General features: G+C 31.7%; 1 protein-coding gene across 1 annotated transcript; it reads right to left on the reverse strand.

Annotated features, from left to right (window-relative positions):
• Positions 1–715: 715 nt before the first annotated feature.
• On the reverse strand, positions 716–18268 carry LOC139491897 (beta-1,3-galactosyltransferase brn-like). Its single transcript, XM_071279816.1, has 3 exons — positions 18091–18268; positions 10775–10826; positions 716–2754 (listed from the first exon to the last, which is right to left on the reverse strand). Exons 2-3 carry the CDS (start codon positions 10798–10800, stop codon positions 1764–1766), a joined length of 1017 nt encoding a protein of 338 aa, XP_071135917.1. The 5' UTR covers positions 10801–10826; positions 18091–18268; the 3' UTR covers positions 716–1763.
• Positions 18269–18507: the final 239 nt, after the last annotated feature.

Here is an 18507-nt window from a genome sequence, read left to right on the forward strand (position 1 = left end):
ATATCTCACTCTGTCGTAATCTTTCTTTAAAAATATTTGACCCATAATGTTTATAAAGTCTTTGTGATTTTCTTAATTCTTTCTTTGCTTTGTTACAATCTTTATCATACCATTCATTATTGTTTTGTTTCTTAGAATTACGCGACATAGTTTTAGCATACACATTTGTACCAAAAGTAGGTTCTACAGAATCAATCAAGATATCAGAAACTTCATGTACCAAATTATTCAGTATATATATTTGTTTAGAGGCCAGCTGAAGGACGCCTCCGTGTGCGGGAATTTCTCGCTGCATTGCAGACCTGTTGGTAATGACAATTTAGCAGTGCGACTGTTAATTGTTTGCAAAAAGTCATAAACAACCTTTCAATCCCCAAAAACCTCGTGTTGAGTCACTAAAGTCGAGTGCACCTTAAAAGGTGTACTTGAATTGGTCCATATTTATATTTGTTTTAACCAATATCTAAATTTATAAATTTGTTTTAATGAAATCATTGCAAGCACTGCATGCTAAAATCCTCTATCTATCAAGAACTGAATTGCCAAATATGAGAGTACAAGGGGATAGCCTGTGGATTTTCTATACAACTTCCAAATGTTTAGCATTGAATCAACACAAGGGTACATAATCCTTGATAGTTGCCGGTTTAATTTTGCATATATCTATCTATGGTTTAAAATTGCTACTAATCAATATTAGAACTATTCTACTCGCCTGATATTTATCATTTCTCCTCCAAGTAAATTGTTGTATGTTTTGATGCATATCTCGCCAAGTATCAATATTTTCTTCAAACAGTGATTTCAAATTAGATACTGGTTTTTGTTTTGGTGATAGTTTTATGTATTAATTCTGTCAAAATTTTGTATGCTTCATTGAAATCTTCCCCAACAATTGGAGTTCAAAATATCTTTTCTTTCATTAAGTGATCAACTTCTAACATTTTTTGTTTTTGTATTTTTGCTGTTTGGTCCATGTTAATAAACAGCTGAACAATTGTGCCAATGATTTGCATAATTAATAACAGAAATTTTCATCTTTAATTATTCTTGAAAACATGATTTACAATATACTTTGGATGTTTGGAGACCTGTTTTTAACATACACTTATCTGTAACCACCAATCATTCGTAAAGAGGGTCGGCACACATATTCGCCGATATCCCTCAAACTAAGCCAAAACTTGTAATCAGATACAAAAATATATCCACACATGGTTGATACTACTTCACGAGTAAACAGTTTCACAGTATTTCTGAAGACCCTTTTTCACTACGGACAAAACTATCATGATGTCCTAATATTCTGTACGTGCTTTACTCCTTAGTTCTAGACGATTAATACGTTCAAACATTCTCCTGTGGGCGAATCATATTAAGCAATTCTATTTTTAGATGTTAAAAAAAGGAACGTGAAGCTTAATTTAAGAGGTCTTGAGGCTGTTATATGGCTTTTGTTTTTCGCTAAATACGTTCACTACTTCCCCCGTTTTGGCAAATTAATTAAGATTATTGGTTTTAGAAAATCCTTGAATTCGACGGAGGTGGCCTGTCCCTTTTTTTTTTTACCGAAAAATAAATCCCAAAAGGCAGTTTTTTTTGGTAAAATTCAAGATCTCTTCTGCATATAGCATTATTTTTAAATTTAATATTTAGAATAACAGGGACATAGGCATATTCTCACCAGTCATATCCAAAAGGCTGCCGAACTGAATCTAATTAAGAACTGAAGCTAGATGACTACATGTATATATTTTTTATTTCTAATATTTTGTTTTCAACTGCATACTATGACGCTTTGCTTGTAATAAACTCCAGTCCCTCATCAAAATGTTCGTGTTTTCATAACCAGGCGATGATACTCCATTTCGAATAAAACTCGTCAGATTTTTTTTATAGGCAAAAAAAGCCGCATGATGTTTCAGACTTATATTTACTGAGTGTGCTACCATTCCAATATATGCATCTTCTATTTGAATAACCTTTGTGTACTCTACTGCAACTGCTAAGGTTCGAACAGTTTTTTCATTTGTCAAGATAGTTCCCCCAATTATATATGGCGGATACCCTTCAAATGGATAGTCGTCTTGTGAAACATAAGTTTTTGAACTTTTATCTCTAACTGTTTCTGATCGATTAAGCAAATATCCAACCACTATCAAGTCTGCGGAGTTAATGGTTCGTGTTGCAATATCATAAATATGCAGTGGATCAACAAACCGATCGTCATCAACAAAATGAATGAATAAAGATGTTATGTGTATTCTTGATAGCCATATCAAAGCATAAATTGTTTTATAAACAACATTTTGATACTGATCACTCATATTTAACTGAACAATATCTTTGTACTTTTCTGATTCAAATTCAACAAAATAGTCAATGCCGTCTAGATATCCGATGATAAAAACAGTTTTTGATCGCAGTTTAGTCATGCCTCCCCAGGTCCTACGTATAGCTTCGCGCTGGCCAAAGTTTAAAACGTAGGATTTCACAATAAATAAAACTTGCAGAGAATCACATTTGAAATTTTCGCACAGTAACTCTGAAGGATTTATCAAGAATATGTCTTTATCTTTGAAATTATTTACTGGTTTTTTATTCAATATTTTTCTGTGATTTGTATCGAAAACTAGTTTTTCAACGTTAAGAATCGATAACTTTTTGAATTGTTTATGCTTCTTTAGATGTTTCATTTGGAAGAGCATATTTACAAAGCATATCCATAGCATACAGAAAAGGAACATTTGAAATCTGAAAAAAAGAACGATAGTTCTAAATAACAGTATAATCATGATAATCCTAATCAATTGAATTAATAAACAATTCCAAATTTTTTTTATATACATTCATTAGTAAAAGTTTTGCAATCACTTCCTAGGTTTATGTCCAACCTTAAATACGGATGTAATTCATATCCACAAATGCTTCTGATCTGTACATTCTTTTCGGAACAGTTAAACATGACATTTTCTAATATTATATCTCTCATCACAAAACGTTTATCTTAAAGAATTGATATGGTTTAACTAGTATAATGAGTTCAAGTATAGTATAGATGTACCTACTATGAATAAAATTAAACATATATGAACATTACTTGTCTGGTACAAATAAATAGTCAATCGTATATTGTTTACCTTGAATATGTTGAATAGAAGTATAATAATTCATGTGCACATTGTCAGATTGAAACACATTTTTGTGTCCCATCTAAGTTGTTTTGCTTTGCTATCTACCAATATACTTAGATAAAGGGAAAATGCCAGCTACAATGTTTTACCTCAGCTGATAAATTATTTTTCTTAATTGATAAATGGGAGGTTAAAGAATATAGACAAAAAACTGAGAATACATTCAGTTAGAATGTATTTTAATGCATGTGATTCAGTTGGATAATAAACTGGAAATTTGAAAACAATTGTGGCTAAGTTCAGATGAAAGCTTAGTTTTTTTTTATAATTTCTTATTATTCAACGAGTTTTATAGTTTTATAGTTTATAGTTTATTAAAGAAAACTCAGCCGCAGAAGACTGCGTAACAGGAGCATATTATGCACAATATAAATCACAACATATTTCATAATACATACAGTATACATTTTAAAATTATACATCTTCAGCGGTCCAACGATTTACAGAAAAGAGCGACGATTTACAGAAAAGAACAGAAAAGAACCGAAAAGGACCAAAAAGAACCGAAAAGGCCGAAAAGAGCATACATATAATTATTATTTAAAGTTAAAACAATGTATATATATATACACCAATTGTTTTCCACTCGTAATAAAGGAATGTATAATTCAAATTTAGATTGTACATTTATAGGGATATGTAGACTTACAAAAAAAGTTAGATTTCCCTGTATTAAGGCATTTATAAATGTTTTTGAACAAAAATCAAAGTGTCATTTCCTTGTTTTAGAAGATAGAATTGTAAAATACGTTTGAAGAAAATTTCAATTCCTGCTACATGTAAACCTTGGCAAACTTTACGATGTTCTTGATTCTTTTCAATTTCTTAATTCAATTTACGGTATAAAACGATGGGCTACATGTGAATAAAAGGAGATTAGTCAATAAAAAAAATGCATCATTATCTATATAATAAATTTTGTGCACTTTACAGTCATTTCATTTCGTGTTTCAGTAAATATAAATAAATGAAAAGCGCACACGGTTTCGGTATAATTGATAATTGTTTACTCTTTATATAGCGTATAGATTAAAGGGTGTGAAAAACGTTAATGGCCTGTTGATTTTTATTAATTTTATCTTATAAACCACTTAAAAGTTAAAACAGATATGCAGATTAGCTAAACGATGTCAGATGGTGATAAATGTTGGTCTGTGCTACATGTATCTATAGAGAAATTTGTACATGGAGATAACGGGTACCAGTCTGCTTATATTTTGAAAGCCGAGTTTTGTTTCAATTTGTTTGTTTATTTGTACCTGTTTAGTTATTTTATCGTATATCTGTCGTAAACATGGTAAGGAGAGGGTGAAAATACTTTCATACATGTCATAAGACAGCAACAATTATTGGTTTTTTTTCTGCATCAGATGAGACGACTTCTGTGTGCAGCAGTGTTAATGAAATTGGAGCCGAAATTAATGAATATGAATAAAACTACCATTATTTGTGTTTTATTTACATTTTTAATAATAATTTTGTAATAAATTAAGAACAAACCTTTCAAAAAACTTTCAAAAGCTTGAAAAAAATCCAGGTTTTTTACATCAGGTATGTATTTATGCATACCCGTAATGTACCAACTTTGCTGGCCGTTACCATGGAAACGAGTCTGGTGACATACTATTTTTAACTCAAATTTTTATAGAGGCCATTGCATGGTATATGTATGCAAATTTTAAGAAAAATTCAATGGGGAAAAAAAATTGCTATATCTGTAGGGTGGTTTTTTTTCTGCATCAGATGAGACCACTTCTGAAGGTTTTATATTGAAATTTCAATTGCAAAATTTCTAAAGAGTGTAAAATAAGTAGGACTTTTATAGCTAATTATAAATGTATGAGGTGATTATATCTTAATGGTTGTTGCACTTCAGTTATTTTCGACAATTAATTCATTTCGGAATATAAACTTAGGTAACCCTATAGTAATATTATATAATTTTGCAAGACTGTTTACTCCATTAATTTGTCTTTATCACTTGTAAAGATTGTCATCGGTATACTTAAAAGCAAATTTGACATATATTTAGATAAATATAACATGCATAAGTTGGAACATGGATGTGTAAAATAATTATGGATGGGTTGTTGTTTAATTTATAGTTTTACACTTTAATTTCTATTACAGTTTTTGTATTTTTGATTTTATATAAATGTTACAATCTGAAACGATCTTGACGCACCTTTTTCACTGACACAAGAATGCAAGACATTAGTTTGGTTTTAAATGATGAGTTGTTTCCAAAATCTTAAACGGTCTAATACAAGAAGAGATAATTTTTACAGTATTTGCTATACAAAATGTATTTTAAATAAAGGCCAATTAAACACAATCGAAAATTTTATTTAAATCTGTTAAAGGGACATAAGACATGTTAGATTCCATTTAGACAAATATCAAAATTTGATTTTTTTGGGGTCTCAAACAGTTATTAAAGGAGAATAATGATATACTATTTCGTTATTGGCAGTCAATTTGGTACAATTTGGTCAAAATCGAAAACATTTCAAATATATTATTGACTTGCAGGTGAATAATTCAACCTCAGTTGAACCCGTCTTCAAGTAACCCTAACTTGACCTTAATCTGAAGATTGATTACGCATGCCCTTAGCGTGTTCAGAAACTAAAACGAAAGGAATGTCAACATTGAAAAGTGAAACAAGTGATCCACCATTTAAAAAAAAAACTTTCTTCGACCGATTTGGTCAACAAGAAATCATTCATATCCAGGTAAAAACAATGATTTACATTTCTCAAATCTATGACATGAAATTAAACAGACCGCGTAAGTTCGTCATTACACAACTCCACATGCTTCTCAGTCTATTCTATATTTATATTTATGTTTAAATCGGGTCGAATAACTATCGGCAGTCTTCGGAGGTAATCTCGATAGTTAATTTGATGGCATCTAGTCTAAAATACGAACGAAATGCTTATACGTTATATCTTATTTCGTGTGTAAACAACTATACACCTGTTAAGGCATTTTGGACAGTTGAATGCAAAAGACAATTCGAATTCGAAAGTCAAATACTGAAATAAAATAAGATTTGAGGCTCACGTTAATGAAACAGCGGTACTACAAGAAAAATACACACACACACAGCAACCGGCAATAGATTGTCATAATGTACAGTCTCATAGGTACCAGTTTGCTTATAAAGCTGAGTTTTGTTTTAATTTGTTTGTTTATTTGTACCTGTTTAGTTTATCGTATATCTGTCGTAAAGGAGAGGGTGAAAATACATTCATCAGACAGCAACAATTATTTTTTTTTTTTTTGCATCAGACGAGACGACGTCTGAAGGTTATGTATAGAAATTTCATCACTAAAACTTCTAAAGAGTGTAAAATAAGTGCATAGGACTTTTAGAGCTAATTATTCACGTATGATGTGATTATATCTTAATGGTTGTTGTACTTCAGTTATTTTTGACAATTAATTCATTTCGGAATACAAACTTAGGTAACCTGTAGAAATATTATATAATTTTGCAAGACTGTTTACCCCACCAATTTTCATTTATAATAGACTTAAATAATTTGCAATTTGCTAACTAAATTTTCTTCAATTACAAAAAACGTCGATCTCCTTTTCTGTTCTTTTCGGTCCTTTCCGGTTCTTTTTGGTCCTTTTCGGTCCTTTTCGGTTCTTTTCTGTAAATCGTCGCTCTTTTCTGTAAGTCGTCGAACCCCATCTTCAGAGATAAATCTTTGTTTATTGCAGTTTTAAATCAGACAAGCATCTTTTCTACATTTTGAATAAAAATTGACTGCTTAGACAGCACATTATTAGTACAATATTTAAGCATGCCCAGTACTTTTTTAACATTTGGATATTTTAAATAATATGGAGGTATGAACTTCCCCCTTTAATCTTTAACTTTATAATTGGTACATATACATATATAGTGGTACACATCCCCAAGACCAGCTTTACAAAGTGGACAAATTCTCTCATTTCGTGGTACATTTCTCCATCTTCCTGTTTCAATGGGAAACTTTGTATTACATACCCTTAATTTACATATATTTACTCTATGACCCCGCCTTAATTTCAACAGATATGGTTCTAAGCAAAACTCTTCTTTAAAGTGTAAATAAAATTCCCCCCTTGATGAGTTATTTATATCAGAGAACCATTTTTGAATAAACTGGTCCTGGAGACGCTGCCTCACATTAGTTTTAATATAATTATAATCAACTTGCTCCGGAATATTGTATATTTCACAAAAGCCACAGTCATTAAACACAGATTTTACATAGTTAAACCATTTGAAATTATAACCTTCATGCTCATGCATGTATCAAAGTAACTTGTACAGTTTACCCGATAATTTTAGCACAGTACGTGTCAAATCAAGTTAGTACTGACACAATGACAAATGAGCTCAACATACCTCCGCAGACAGACATCCCACTACCAGTAATGTCACCATAGTGACACTAAATGACAATCAACCTTAACAAAATACATGCTTCATAAGCACATTCTTTAAGAAACATTCATCGGGACACTCAAAGAGAAACAAAACTTAATGTCACGATTTTGAAACGAGTGAAAGGAATAACTTTCCTTATAAGTACTGGAATACATAATGAGCTATATATCATATAGGAATCCGAATAGCCATATTAATCTCCCGTCAATTTTCCAAATGTACATGGTTAGAATGGTACACCTCAAAGTGATATCAGTACCGAGACTCTCAGAACTTAGCTCCTCATACACTCGGGGACAAGCAATCTAGAAGCAGCGGTAAGGACAACAACGGCTTTAATCTGTAATAAGAATCTTTTTAATTTTGTGCGCCCAATGCGCATTTCAAGATTTACCTCAAGTAAGAACGCCATATCCATTAACACAGATTTATATATTGCACCTTTAGAGAATTAACGAGAAAAGAATATTTTGCCATACGAAGACATCGTGCGTTATAATACAATGATATGTATATACTAACTAATAATCACATTAAAAACAGAGTGACGATCAAGATAAAAGACGTAATTAGGCCGTTAGTGTTCTCGTTTGAATTGTTTTACATTGTCATTTCGGGGGATTTTTATAGCTAATGGAAGCCGTACGGTGACCTATAGTTGTTAATTTCTGTGTCATTTTGGTCATACCATATCTTCTTTTTTATGTATATGCTGCTACATGCACTGTCAAATTATGCCTATTAAAAATGATTCCCCATATGCCATTATACAATAGAACTTTGTGTATTTGCAATTAACTGCTTGCATTAGGTAAACTATATGACATTTTTCTGGATTATAATAGAATTAAGATTTTCAGCCCATGGTATGAATTAACCCGTAATAATACGTCCTTTTGTCAACACATGCTGTTACCTAAAATCGATAAAGCTAAAAATCATTTATGACATTGTCTTAAATTAAAATAATAATAAGAGGTATAAGTAATTGAGCAATAACATTCATTATTAGATGACTAAGTTATCTTTCAAAGTTGGTTTATAAGAAGATTATATTTTACCTGTTTTATGGGATATTTTCTGTTTTATCTGTCCGTATTTTCCGTTTGTCCAGAAAGTTTGTAGTATAAAAAAGAAGATGTGGTTCATAAAGGTCACTTTACCGTAATTTTTTTTTTCATTCAAACTTTTTGACGTAATTTCACACAAAAAGGAGACGAAAGACAAAATGTTTTTTTTTATTTGGAGCGAATTTCTTTTTAACACTAACGATACACTGTTGAGCGAGCACACGTTTTGATCATTTGTTTCTAACATACTTTTGCAAAGTTTGCATAAACTTAGACAAACTATACACTGGCTGCAAATGCGTCTACAGTTTGTCGTTTGTGGTTTGTTAGTTTAAACGATGCATTTCTTCTAACTTTAATATTAATTCAACTATCTTAACGTGTTCTTGCTTGTTATATTTTAAAACAATATCCAAACTTACTCAAGTTTAGGTTTTACCCTCCTTTCTTTCATTAAAATAACAGCTATGAAAGAAAGGAGGGTAATACCGGATATCTAAAGTTGAGTAATTTTAGACAATATTTTGAGTTATGACACGCAAGAACATACCTTCTTTTCTTTAAAATAGATATAGGAAGAAATGTGGTGTGAGTGCCAATGAGACAGCTCTCCATCCAAATAGTAATTTATAAAAGTAAACCATTATAGGTCAATGTACGGCCTTCAACACGTAAAAAGCTTTATCATCACTATCTTCATACATTAATCTAATAAAATGAAGAACTGCCAATGAAATTAGATATGCATAGAGGAGCGATGTCCTCGGTGTCTATAACATCTTCTACGGAGGATATTTCCACGCCTAATAAATTCAAATAACAACAAAATGGAAATTTGAACAATCACGACCATCGAGTTGATCTAATCGGCAGTGTGAACCTAGGGCATACGATACAGTTTTGAACCTGTATTTACAAGTTGATGAAAATTTGCATATAGACTATTTTTTACCTCATTAAATCAAATATGTTATAAAGAATATACCTTCATGTGCTACTTTTTAAGTAAAATGAGGTCGAAATTTTGTATATTTGCTCCAAATTCAGATTTGTGTCCGTATTTTCTTTTTCGAAAGAAAGACATAACTTTTTTGTTGTAAAAGATAAACACAAATTGTTTTTTGTTAAATAATCGGTAATTTCTGTAATTTATAAGTATCATTAAAAATTATGCAATTTTGTATTCAGAAATATCTCATATTTATCAAATGTTCATGAATAGAGGAAAAAACGGCATTTTTTGCTGCATGTTTATCAAAATTAAAAAAATTGCGCTATTTACAGTTTTTTAAAATTTGGGTCACATAATTTAAATACAATTCTACTTGCTGTTCCATTAAGGAAATCAATAGGGCCAAAGTTTCATTTGCAACGTACCCCCTGTCCTTATTCCCTACACTCACATAATAATCATTCAGAATGAAATGAGGAAAAACATCTCCACAACATTACAGAATTACGACATATGCATAATTTGCAGGTCATTTTCTGCTGTCGTCATAGTTTCATATTCACAATTTACAACATTTGAAAATTATTGCATGTTAAAAACTCGACAAAAGAAATTCAATGCATGTGTCTCATTTTTTTTACTTTGCTAATACACATAACCGAGGCAATCATCATGACTGGACACTTCATCGATCAATTTGTCCAAAAACACCCATCTGTACATGGACTGATCTACTATAAGCGAACCTCTGCAACCTTGCCAAAATTGACATGAATCAATTAATATCACTCATAGCCAAATAACTTAATATTTTGATAACACAGAACTATACCTTTTATTTCATATTCGAACAAAAAAGCAGGATTTTGATTTTTGATTGTACCTCAAATTGTGACAATACAAAAGACTTTCAGAAACCATTACGACGATAGACATGCAACACAGGAACTAAAAGAAAAATGACAATAATTAATAATACCCAGAAAATCAAATTCTTAAATCATGTTCGGAATTCATTATGGATGAAATTGATGTATCTTTAGACCAGTTTGCAAAGAATAAGAAGAATAGAACAAGAAAAGAAATCTTCTGAAAAGTTTATACTCACAATTGTGCATTCTGCAATCTCGTCATACTGATAAAATCTTCTCTCAAATATGCTAAAAAATAATCACAATAACTTGAATAATATTGAAGTGCGTACGTTGTTTCAACTAACATAATACTGGATCTATGATTTCACCTCATCAAGGGTTTCGAATTTTAAAGGAGTAGGTCCAGTAAGGGCCGATTTTGGCCTCAAATTTCAGCTTCATCTAACGAAAGATTTTAGACACTTTTTAAACACTCAAGTGTCTGTTTAAATTGATTCAATCAGTTTTTGTGAAAGATTTTAATTGATTTATTCATTAAAAATGCTCCGATTCAAGCTTAAATGTGAACAATCTATCAAATCTGCCAAAAAAGCGTCACTTTTCAGATGGTTTTTGTCAAAAATGAAAGTGGCCGCATCCGTGTTCATCCTCAACCTTTATATATGTTATGTATTATCCCCAAATACAACTTACATTTCAATATTATGAATGAACACGAATGCGGCCACTTTCATTTAAGACGGAAATCGTCTAAAATTTAACTAAAATGCTCAAATTGTGAAGATTTCAGCAATTTAGCATGATTCAATGATGCTAGTTCCCGATATATGTGTACTGTATTGTCAATAACAGCCCATATTTATGTAGCAGAAGCATTCTACTGTCCAGTAAATAGCTAGAAGATTACATTTTCATAATTTTGTAAAACTACTATATTTTGGGGCCAAAAAGGGGTCTTACTAAACCTACTCCTTTATCTGTTTATACCGATCAAGTTAGCATCAAGCAAAAATGCGGTGCTTAAAAGTGGCGTTAAAACACAAAAAAATCAAGCCAGATTATTGTAATTATACTTATGTTCAGCTTAATATTGTTAACTTAAAACGAAAACAATTTGATAACCTAATTTACCAATCTATTTGTTATCTGAAGCAAAATCCGTTCCATTGCTATATTTGCCTTTTTATTATTAAAGAAAAAACACGTATTTCAAGAAATTTTGTCTTATTATTATTACTAGACAAAGAGGGATTAACTTTGTATTTTAAGAGCCAATCCGCCAGAAAACCATGCAATATTGAAAAAATCCTCCAAATAAAAAATCACAACTTGACAAATTCTTTTACACCATCTTAATCCTTGAAATAAAATAAAAGAATTTTACGACTTATTTTTTCCCAAATTTATATCTCTTTCTAGTAACAGCTTCATTTGTATAATTCTGATTCTTCATAATGAAACTAAGAAAATATCCAACTTGTTTATGCCTTTTAAGAAGGACACAGGAGCATATTAAATGGGGTAGTTGAGTTTTTAGAGTAATGTCAGGAACCCATCAATTTTACTATGGTATGATCAATACCAATGAAAATGTAAACGATTTGGCACATTGCCAGGAGCACGGACACAAGGCATTTTTTCTATTTAAAGAATTTACGTGGTTTTCATTTGCTTCTAATTTGGAAAACCCATTCCGGATTTGTGTGTAACTTATATAAGTTATGGGGTATATTTTATATCAAAACACAATATTACGCTTAACAAATGACTATTATATGTACATGTTTATGTATGCTTTAGAAGAATTGTGTTTTTAGTCCCAAATTGACACATTTTGATTTCGATTTTAATGAACGTCTAACCACAATTGAGAATAAATGGCTGATAAAATCATTTGAAAAATTAAAACCAATTTCACTAAAAGAATGAAATAAACGTTTTTTGTACTGCAAGTCCAAAATTCAATAAATTGTCTGAAACTAGTGAATCCATCTTTTATGCTGTTCCATTGACTTATTTCCCTTGGTTAAAATCTCAAACATGTCAGCGTTTAGTGATGGTTTGGCAGAGTACTCATATTATGAACTTTTTAAAATATCTGACTGCTCTACAGACCAGAATAGCATTTCCAAAAAGATTTAATACCAATAAATTTGAAAATTACCAGACAAAAAATTAGTGAATAAATATTGATTGGAAAAACAAGTCAATCAAATAACAACAATACGAGTTTTGAGATTTCGCCAAGCAAAACATAGCAATATTCTATATCATTCTGAGTAAGACAGTGATCGAGTGGAGCCACCTTGCAGACACTGTATTATGTATAATATAGCTTGCACCAGGAAGTGAGATTTGAGATTGTCAAAAATGCACCGTCAATAAATCAACGACACTCTCTCCACCATTGTATTAAAACCCGTATTGGTAACCAAACATATTCATACAGATACTACAGACTATCGTTCATCTCCGAAGTCTGAATAAAACCGAATTTCCTCCATAACTCCTTATTTTATATAAGACTAGGAGTGGTTTATTTTCCCATGGTGGTAACATAATATTGTCTTAAAATATGCTCGAAAAATAATAGTCCAGCAAAATATCAACATCACATCCAACCATCTCTCAGCAAAGCCAAGGCTGATTGAGGATATTCGCCCTTTATAACGGACACTAGCTATATATAGACGAAGTAATTTGTATTTTTTTTTAATGTTTTAATGGTTTGCACGTCATTAAATAAAATGCATTGAGTTTCGATATTTTACATGTTCTAGCCTAGGCTGATTTAAAAATAAGGCAAACAGGATGATTTTCAATGAAAAGAAAATGTAGGACAAGGTGTTAAGCATATTTCATTTGAGAGAAGTATGGTGTGTCTGTGTAAATTGGATGAAATATGTTTATCGTTACAACACTTGCTACATATAAGGTGTTAACTTGTTATTATATCATAAAATTGAGAATGGAAATAAGGAATGTGTCAAAGCGACAACAACCTGACCATAGAGCTGACAACAGCCGAAGGCAACCAACGAGTCTTCAATGTAGCGAGAAACTCCCGCAACCGGAGGTGTCCTTCACCTGGCCCCTAAACAAATATGTATACTAGTTCAGTGATAATGGACGTCATACTAAACTCCGAATGATACATAAGAAACTTAAATTAAAAATCTTACAAGACTAACAAAGGCCAGAGGCTCCTAACTTGTCCGAGTCCGATGTCAGAATATGAAACAAAAGAAAATAAACAAAATAGCAGTAATAAATAAATAACAACAGGCTGCTAACAGTTACTGACATTCAAGCTCCAAACATCAATCAAACTGATTGACAGATTATGTATATCATATTATTATCAATATCAGGCACAATCCCTCTCGTTAGATGTTTATTATTATACCATCATGAAATATATGAGAAGAACATAACCCTGCATTATTTCCTTTTTTATGCAAATTTTGAGTGACCACTTTTTAATGAGCTGTGCAGAAAAGAAAGCTCGAACCCCATTAGGAATTTACTGACCCGGTATATTTCATATTAGGTCACTAGCACACTATGTAACGAATTTATCTTACCGAATATCTTTATATGTTGAATTTAAACTAGAGTTGTCTCATTTGCTATCATAACACATCTTCTTATTTCTATATTAAAGTGTTCAAGTGATCAATTTAAACAGACATTTATTCAAATAGAAAACTCTCTAAAATCAATTTTTCTCACATTAATACTCATTTATCAGAATTAAAGTCTTAAAGAAATCACTGTGTATACTCTAAGTTTTTCTTTACTATACATTTTATACCCCCTCCCCTGTTTCAATTTTTTAAAGAATTTGAAAACAAGACTTTAATTATTGCCAGCTTACCCTATTTGCATATTTTCTGATAAAAAATGCCTAGAACCTGTTAAAAACTGTTTTTATAACATACTGAAAGCATATCAGAATATCATAAATGTTATGTTTAGCAGTCAATCATTACAACATTCAAGATTATATAAAGTATCCAATCCAGCCTCTATCTCCAGTCCACATCTTACTGTATGCCTATTTGTCAATTAAAGAACACATTTTCTACCTCAAATGGTCAATTTAGAATTCTTGTCACAACAGTATCATCTGTAATCATATATCTGACACAATTTAGCTACTATATATACTAGAAGTGTTCAAACAAAGCCATATTTGCAATAGTTGTATGTATGCAGATACCAGTCTGAGATATAAATTCACTTAAAATGTTGAAGAGATGACTGCTAACATCTGATTTTTACATAACTTCCAAGCATAGTTATTGTTTTCTATATCAAGAACTTTAAAATCATAAAATCATAGCATTTACAAGTTGAATTATTTGTTTTATGACCTGAGGGGTAGACAATTTTCTATGTTTTTTGCCCCTGGGGCCTCAAATTTCCTAAATCATTCTGCTGTTTCTAGCAATTTGGAATATTTAGTACATATTCAGGATAGAACACACTATTGTAAGTTTTCTTGAGATATTTTTGTTTTTCTAGCTTGTATTTATTATGCCGTGGTGACAAAAAAGCAGACTTAGGTGTTGCGGCTTACTTTTGGGTTATCGAAAGGACACAAATACCCCATAAATAATATTCAGGAAGGATCTATGAGTTTCAATGACTGCGAAGAGTAAATATAAGCACTTCTTAACAATTTAACTTACAAATATGCAAATATTATGATTTAATTTTGTATCCAGGACTTTAAGTAAACTATGCATACTGTAAACTGTGAATTTATGCTGAGTCATCATATTTAAGGCCCAGGATTCTATCAATCTTCATTAAATATTTATAAAACTTCTTATTTCAGTTAATTTCTTTAAAATCTGTGAAATAAAGCAAATTTGGTTAAATTCTGAATGTTCCCCTTTTTCACCCTATATAGGTTGCATTTCTGTAAATATTGACAATGCAATTTCCCATAGGAACTCCTTTTACGGCTAAAACTGTACCACTTTTACTATAAAGTTTTGAAAAAAATCTTATCCTAGAATTGAAAGTTCATATGCACCACAATTTTTTTCAAAGGTCAAAATATAGGGCTGTGCGGCATATTTTCAACGTTTATATGCCCTGAACTTCTCAGAGTTTAAACTTACACTAATTTTCTTAACTACCCCTACCTCGAATGAAAGGTTACCACAGATTTCAATCTAAACAATATGCACGTGTTTATTTACTGGTAACATTCCCAAGTTCTGTCTCTGCGATATGGAACACAGAGAGTATAACTGGGAACCAGTATGTAAACAAAATCAATTTTCTATGAATATTCAATTACTCCCCAAAAGAGGCGTGTTTTGAGAAACAGCTGTATTTACAAAGTGCAACCTATAGAACCTTCTTAAATTGGTATGCACTAAAAACCTAATCTCAACGATGACTATTTATTATTAACAACCTTGATATAACAATATTAAATAGAACTTTCAATAATTTTAAATACTCAAACCGTACCAAAGTCGTAACTCCATTACTAGCCGTGTATGAAATAAGCCCGCCTCCCTTCTTACCTAATTTGGAATATAAAGGGACGTAACACCACTACTAACTGTGTATGAAATAAGCCCCGCCTCCCTACTAACCTAATATCAAATATACACGGTTTGCACGCGGACGCTTTTTACCAATCATATTCCTAGAAATGTATAGGAGGTTAGATAATTCACTATATTGTAACTTGATAATTATTACTGAAGCTTATATCTTAATTAGAATATAGCTAAGTGCTCTCTACTAATGAAATTGTCGGATTTGGTGGTTCTTACTTCTGAAGAAAGAATGAAAATAATGTTTTCAGTAAGGAATTATCAATTGTTTGTGTCAATTTACAGTTCAAAACAAAGAATTTCTAGAAATGAGTTACAACTGCTCCAAAACATATTGAAATGATGTATAACACAGAGATTACTGCTGACTAAAGGGTAAATAATTAAACAAAGAAAAAAAGTTTACCGGTGCAGTAAAATTGGTATCGTGAATGTTATTATGAAATATCAATCATTACAAATTACTTAACAAATTAAAGTTATCAAAAGAAAAATAACAAGCTTTAAATTATTTGAAACTTGAGCACTGTACAATATTGTAAGTTTGTTTGCTAACGCTCGTACTTTATCACGAAAAAAGGGATAACCATTCTCTTAGATAATATACCAATTGTTTTAGTTTTTATTTATGTTACAAATGACTAGTAGGCCGATTTAAATCCAGAATACATCAGAAAATAATATCCCATTTTAGTGTTGTCTGTAAAGTAGTATGCAAAGTTTGCAAATCTTTGCAGTGATTCATATTGTTTCACGGTATACAGGGTTAATGCGGGGTTCACACATTGCCGATTATTGCTCCCGTTTGAGATCAGACAGCGAGACACCACGAAAAATGAAAAAGTCGGATTAGTATCCTCAATTATCTTGAATGTCCTATCATTGTCTGGACGCAGTCGTTTTAGTTCGTAACAGATTCCTACGGGTCGGGAAGGGTCAGAATAGTTCGGCAAAGCACCCCGACAGTTAGGTGCGTCCCGTAACATTCGTGGAAACTCAACCGATTCTGTCTAGTCGGATTACAATCGTAGTTATGACGTGACAGATTCTGTTGTATCGGATCGAATTCCGAACAATGTTCTGTGTATTCTGGACGGTGTCCTATGGAACTGAATGATCTGGAGAATTTTTTCATTGCTGTTTTTCTGCCGATTGAGTCCAGATTACATCCAGATCTTGTCGATTGCGAACCGTTTTTGCCGAAACAGTCCCGTTATTAATACGAAATTCGTCAATGATACTTACGTCTGAGTACCGACAATTACAAAATTCAAACCGACTGAGACCAGCCAAAAGCCGTTTGCAATGCGATAGAGCGGACCGGGATAGGATTATGTTCCGACAGTACCTGATCATCCCGAATATGCCGACAGTTTTCGAACGGATAACTTCCGTCAGCGTCGGTTCACTGTCTGATCACTGTCTGATCTCTGTCGGATTACATTCGGTAGAATCGGGACGCAGTCGTGACAGACTCGGTAGAATTTTACCTGGCGAAAAATACAAATCGGATTAGAAGCGGATTCAGAACGGGATTATCGGGATAAATTCTCTTGGAAACGGTTGAATATCGACGCTTCCTGAACAATATCTGATTGTTGTCGAGATTAAATTATTTTCTTTTACAAATTTTGATTAAAGTTTGAATTTCCATCCACGATTCACAGGATCTTGATCAGACTTTTAATAAGTTTTAATCGGGAATGGTTCTGTCAAGGACAGTAGTAAAAATCGTGAATATGTGACCCCAGCTTTAGGGTGTTATCGTCGTATAACACACATCAGGGTGTGAGGATTGCCCAAGGAAAGACATCCCTACGGTTGTTGGTCTTTCTTGTAGTCAACCGGGACACTCCTAGGTATGTTATAAGAAAAACCTTCAAAAATGGGTTATCTAGAACAAAAACGTTTTTTTATTGACACAAATGCAATCCCAAAATAACCCATTTGAGACTATATGTTCTTACCATAATGATATCGTAGTTTGCCTTAAGGAGTCAATGGTTGACGCCACATTATGATTTTTACTTTTCAGCACAATCAGAAACATATTTTTTTTGTTTTTTTTTTACCACATAATTACCATTAATCTCCAATATAATACTCCAAATACAAACATTTTTATAATTCAATATATAATCAAAAGGCTTGAATTGTATATCTGAATAATGTATTTAAAATCAATCATGCTGAAAAATAGAAAGAAAAACATTTCAAAGTGCTTGGAATTTTGTGCAAATTGCAAACTGCTCCTCACATTTAGGATCTACAACAGTGTATGAAACAAAATATGTGTGAAGTGCTATTAATCTTGTTTCATTGTTAACAAGCAAATGAACGTGACCAATTTCGATACTTCAATTTTATACAAAGAGCTAAATCTT

This window comes from Mytilus edulis, chromosome 1 (genome assembly GCF_963676685.1).
Source record: "Mytilus edulis chromosome 1, xbMytEdul2.2, whole genome shotgun sequence".
NCBI classification, from domain to species: Eukaryota; Metazoa; Mollusca; class Bivalvia; order Mytilida; family Mytilidae; genus Mytilus; species Mytilus edulis.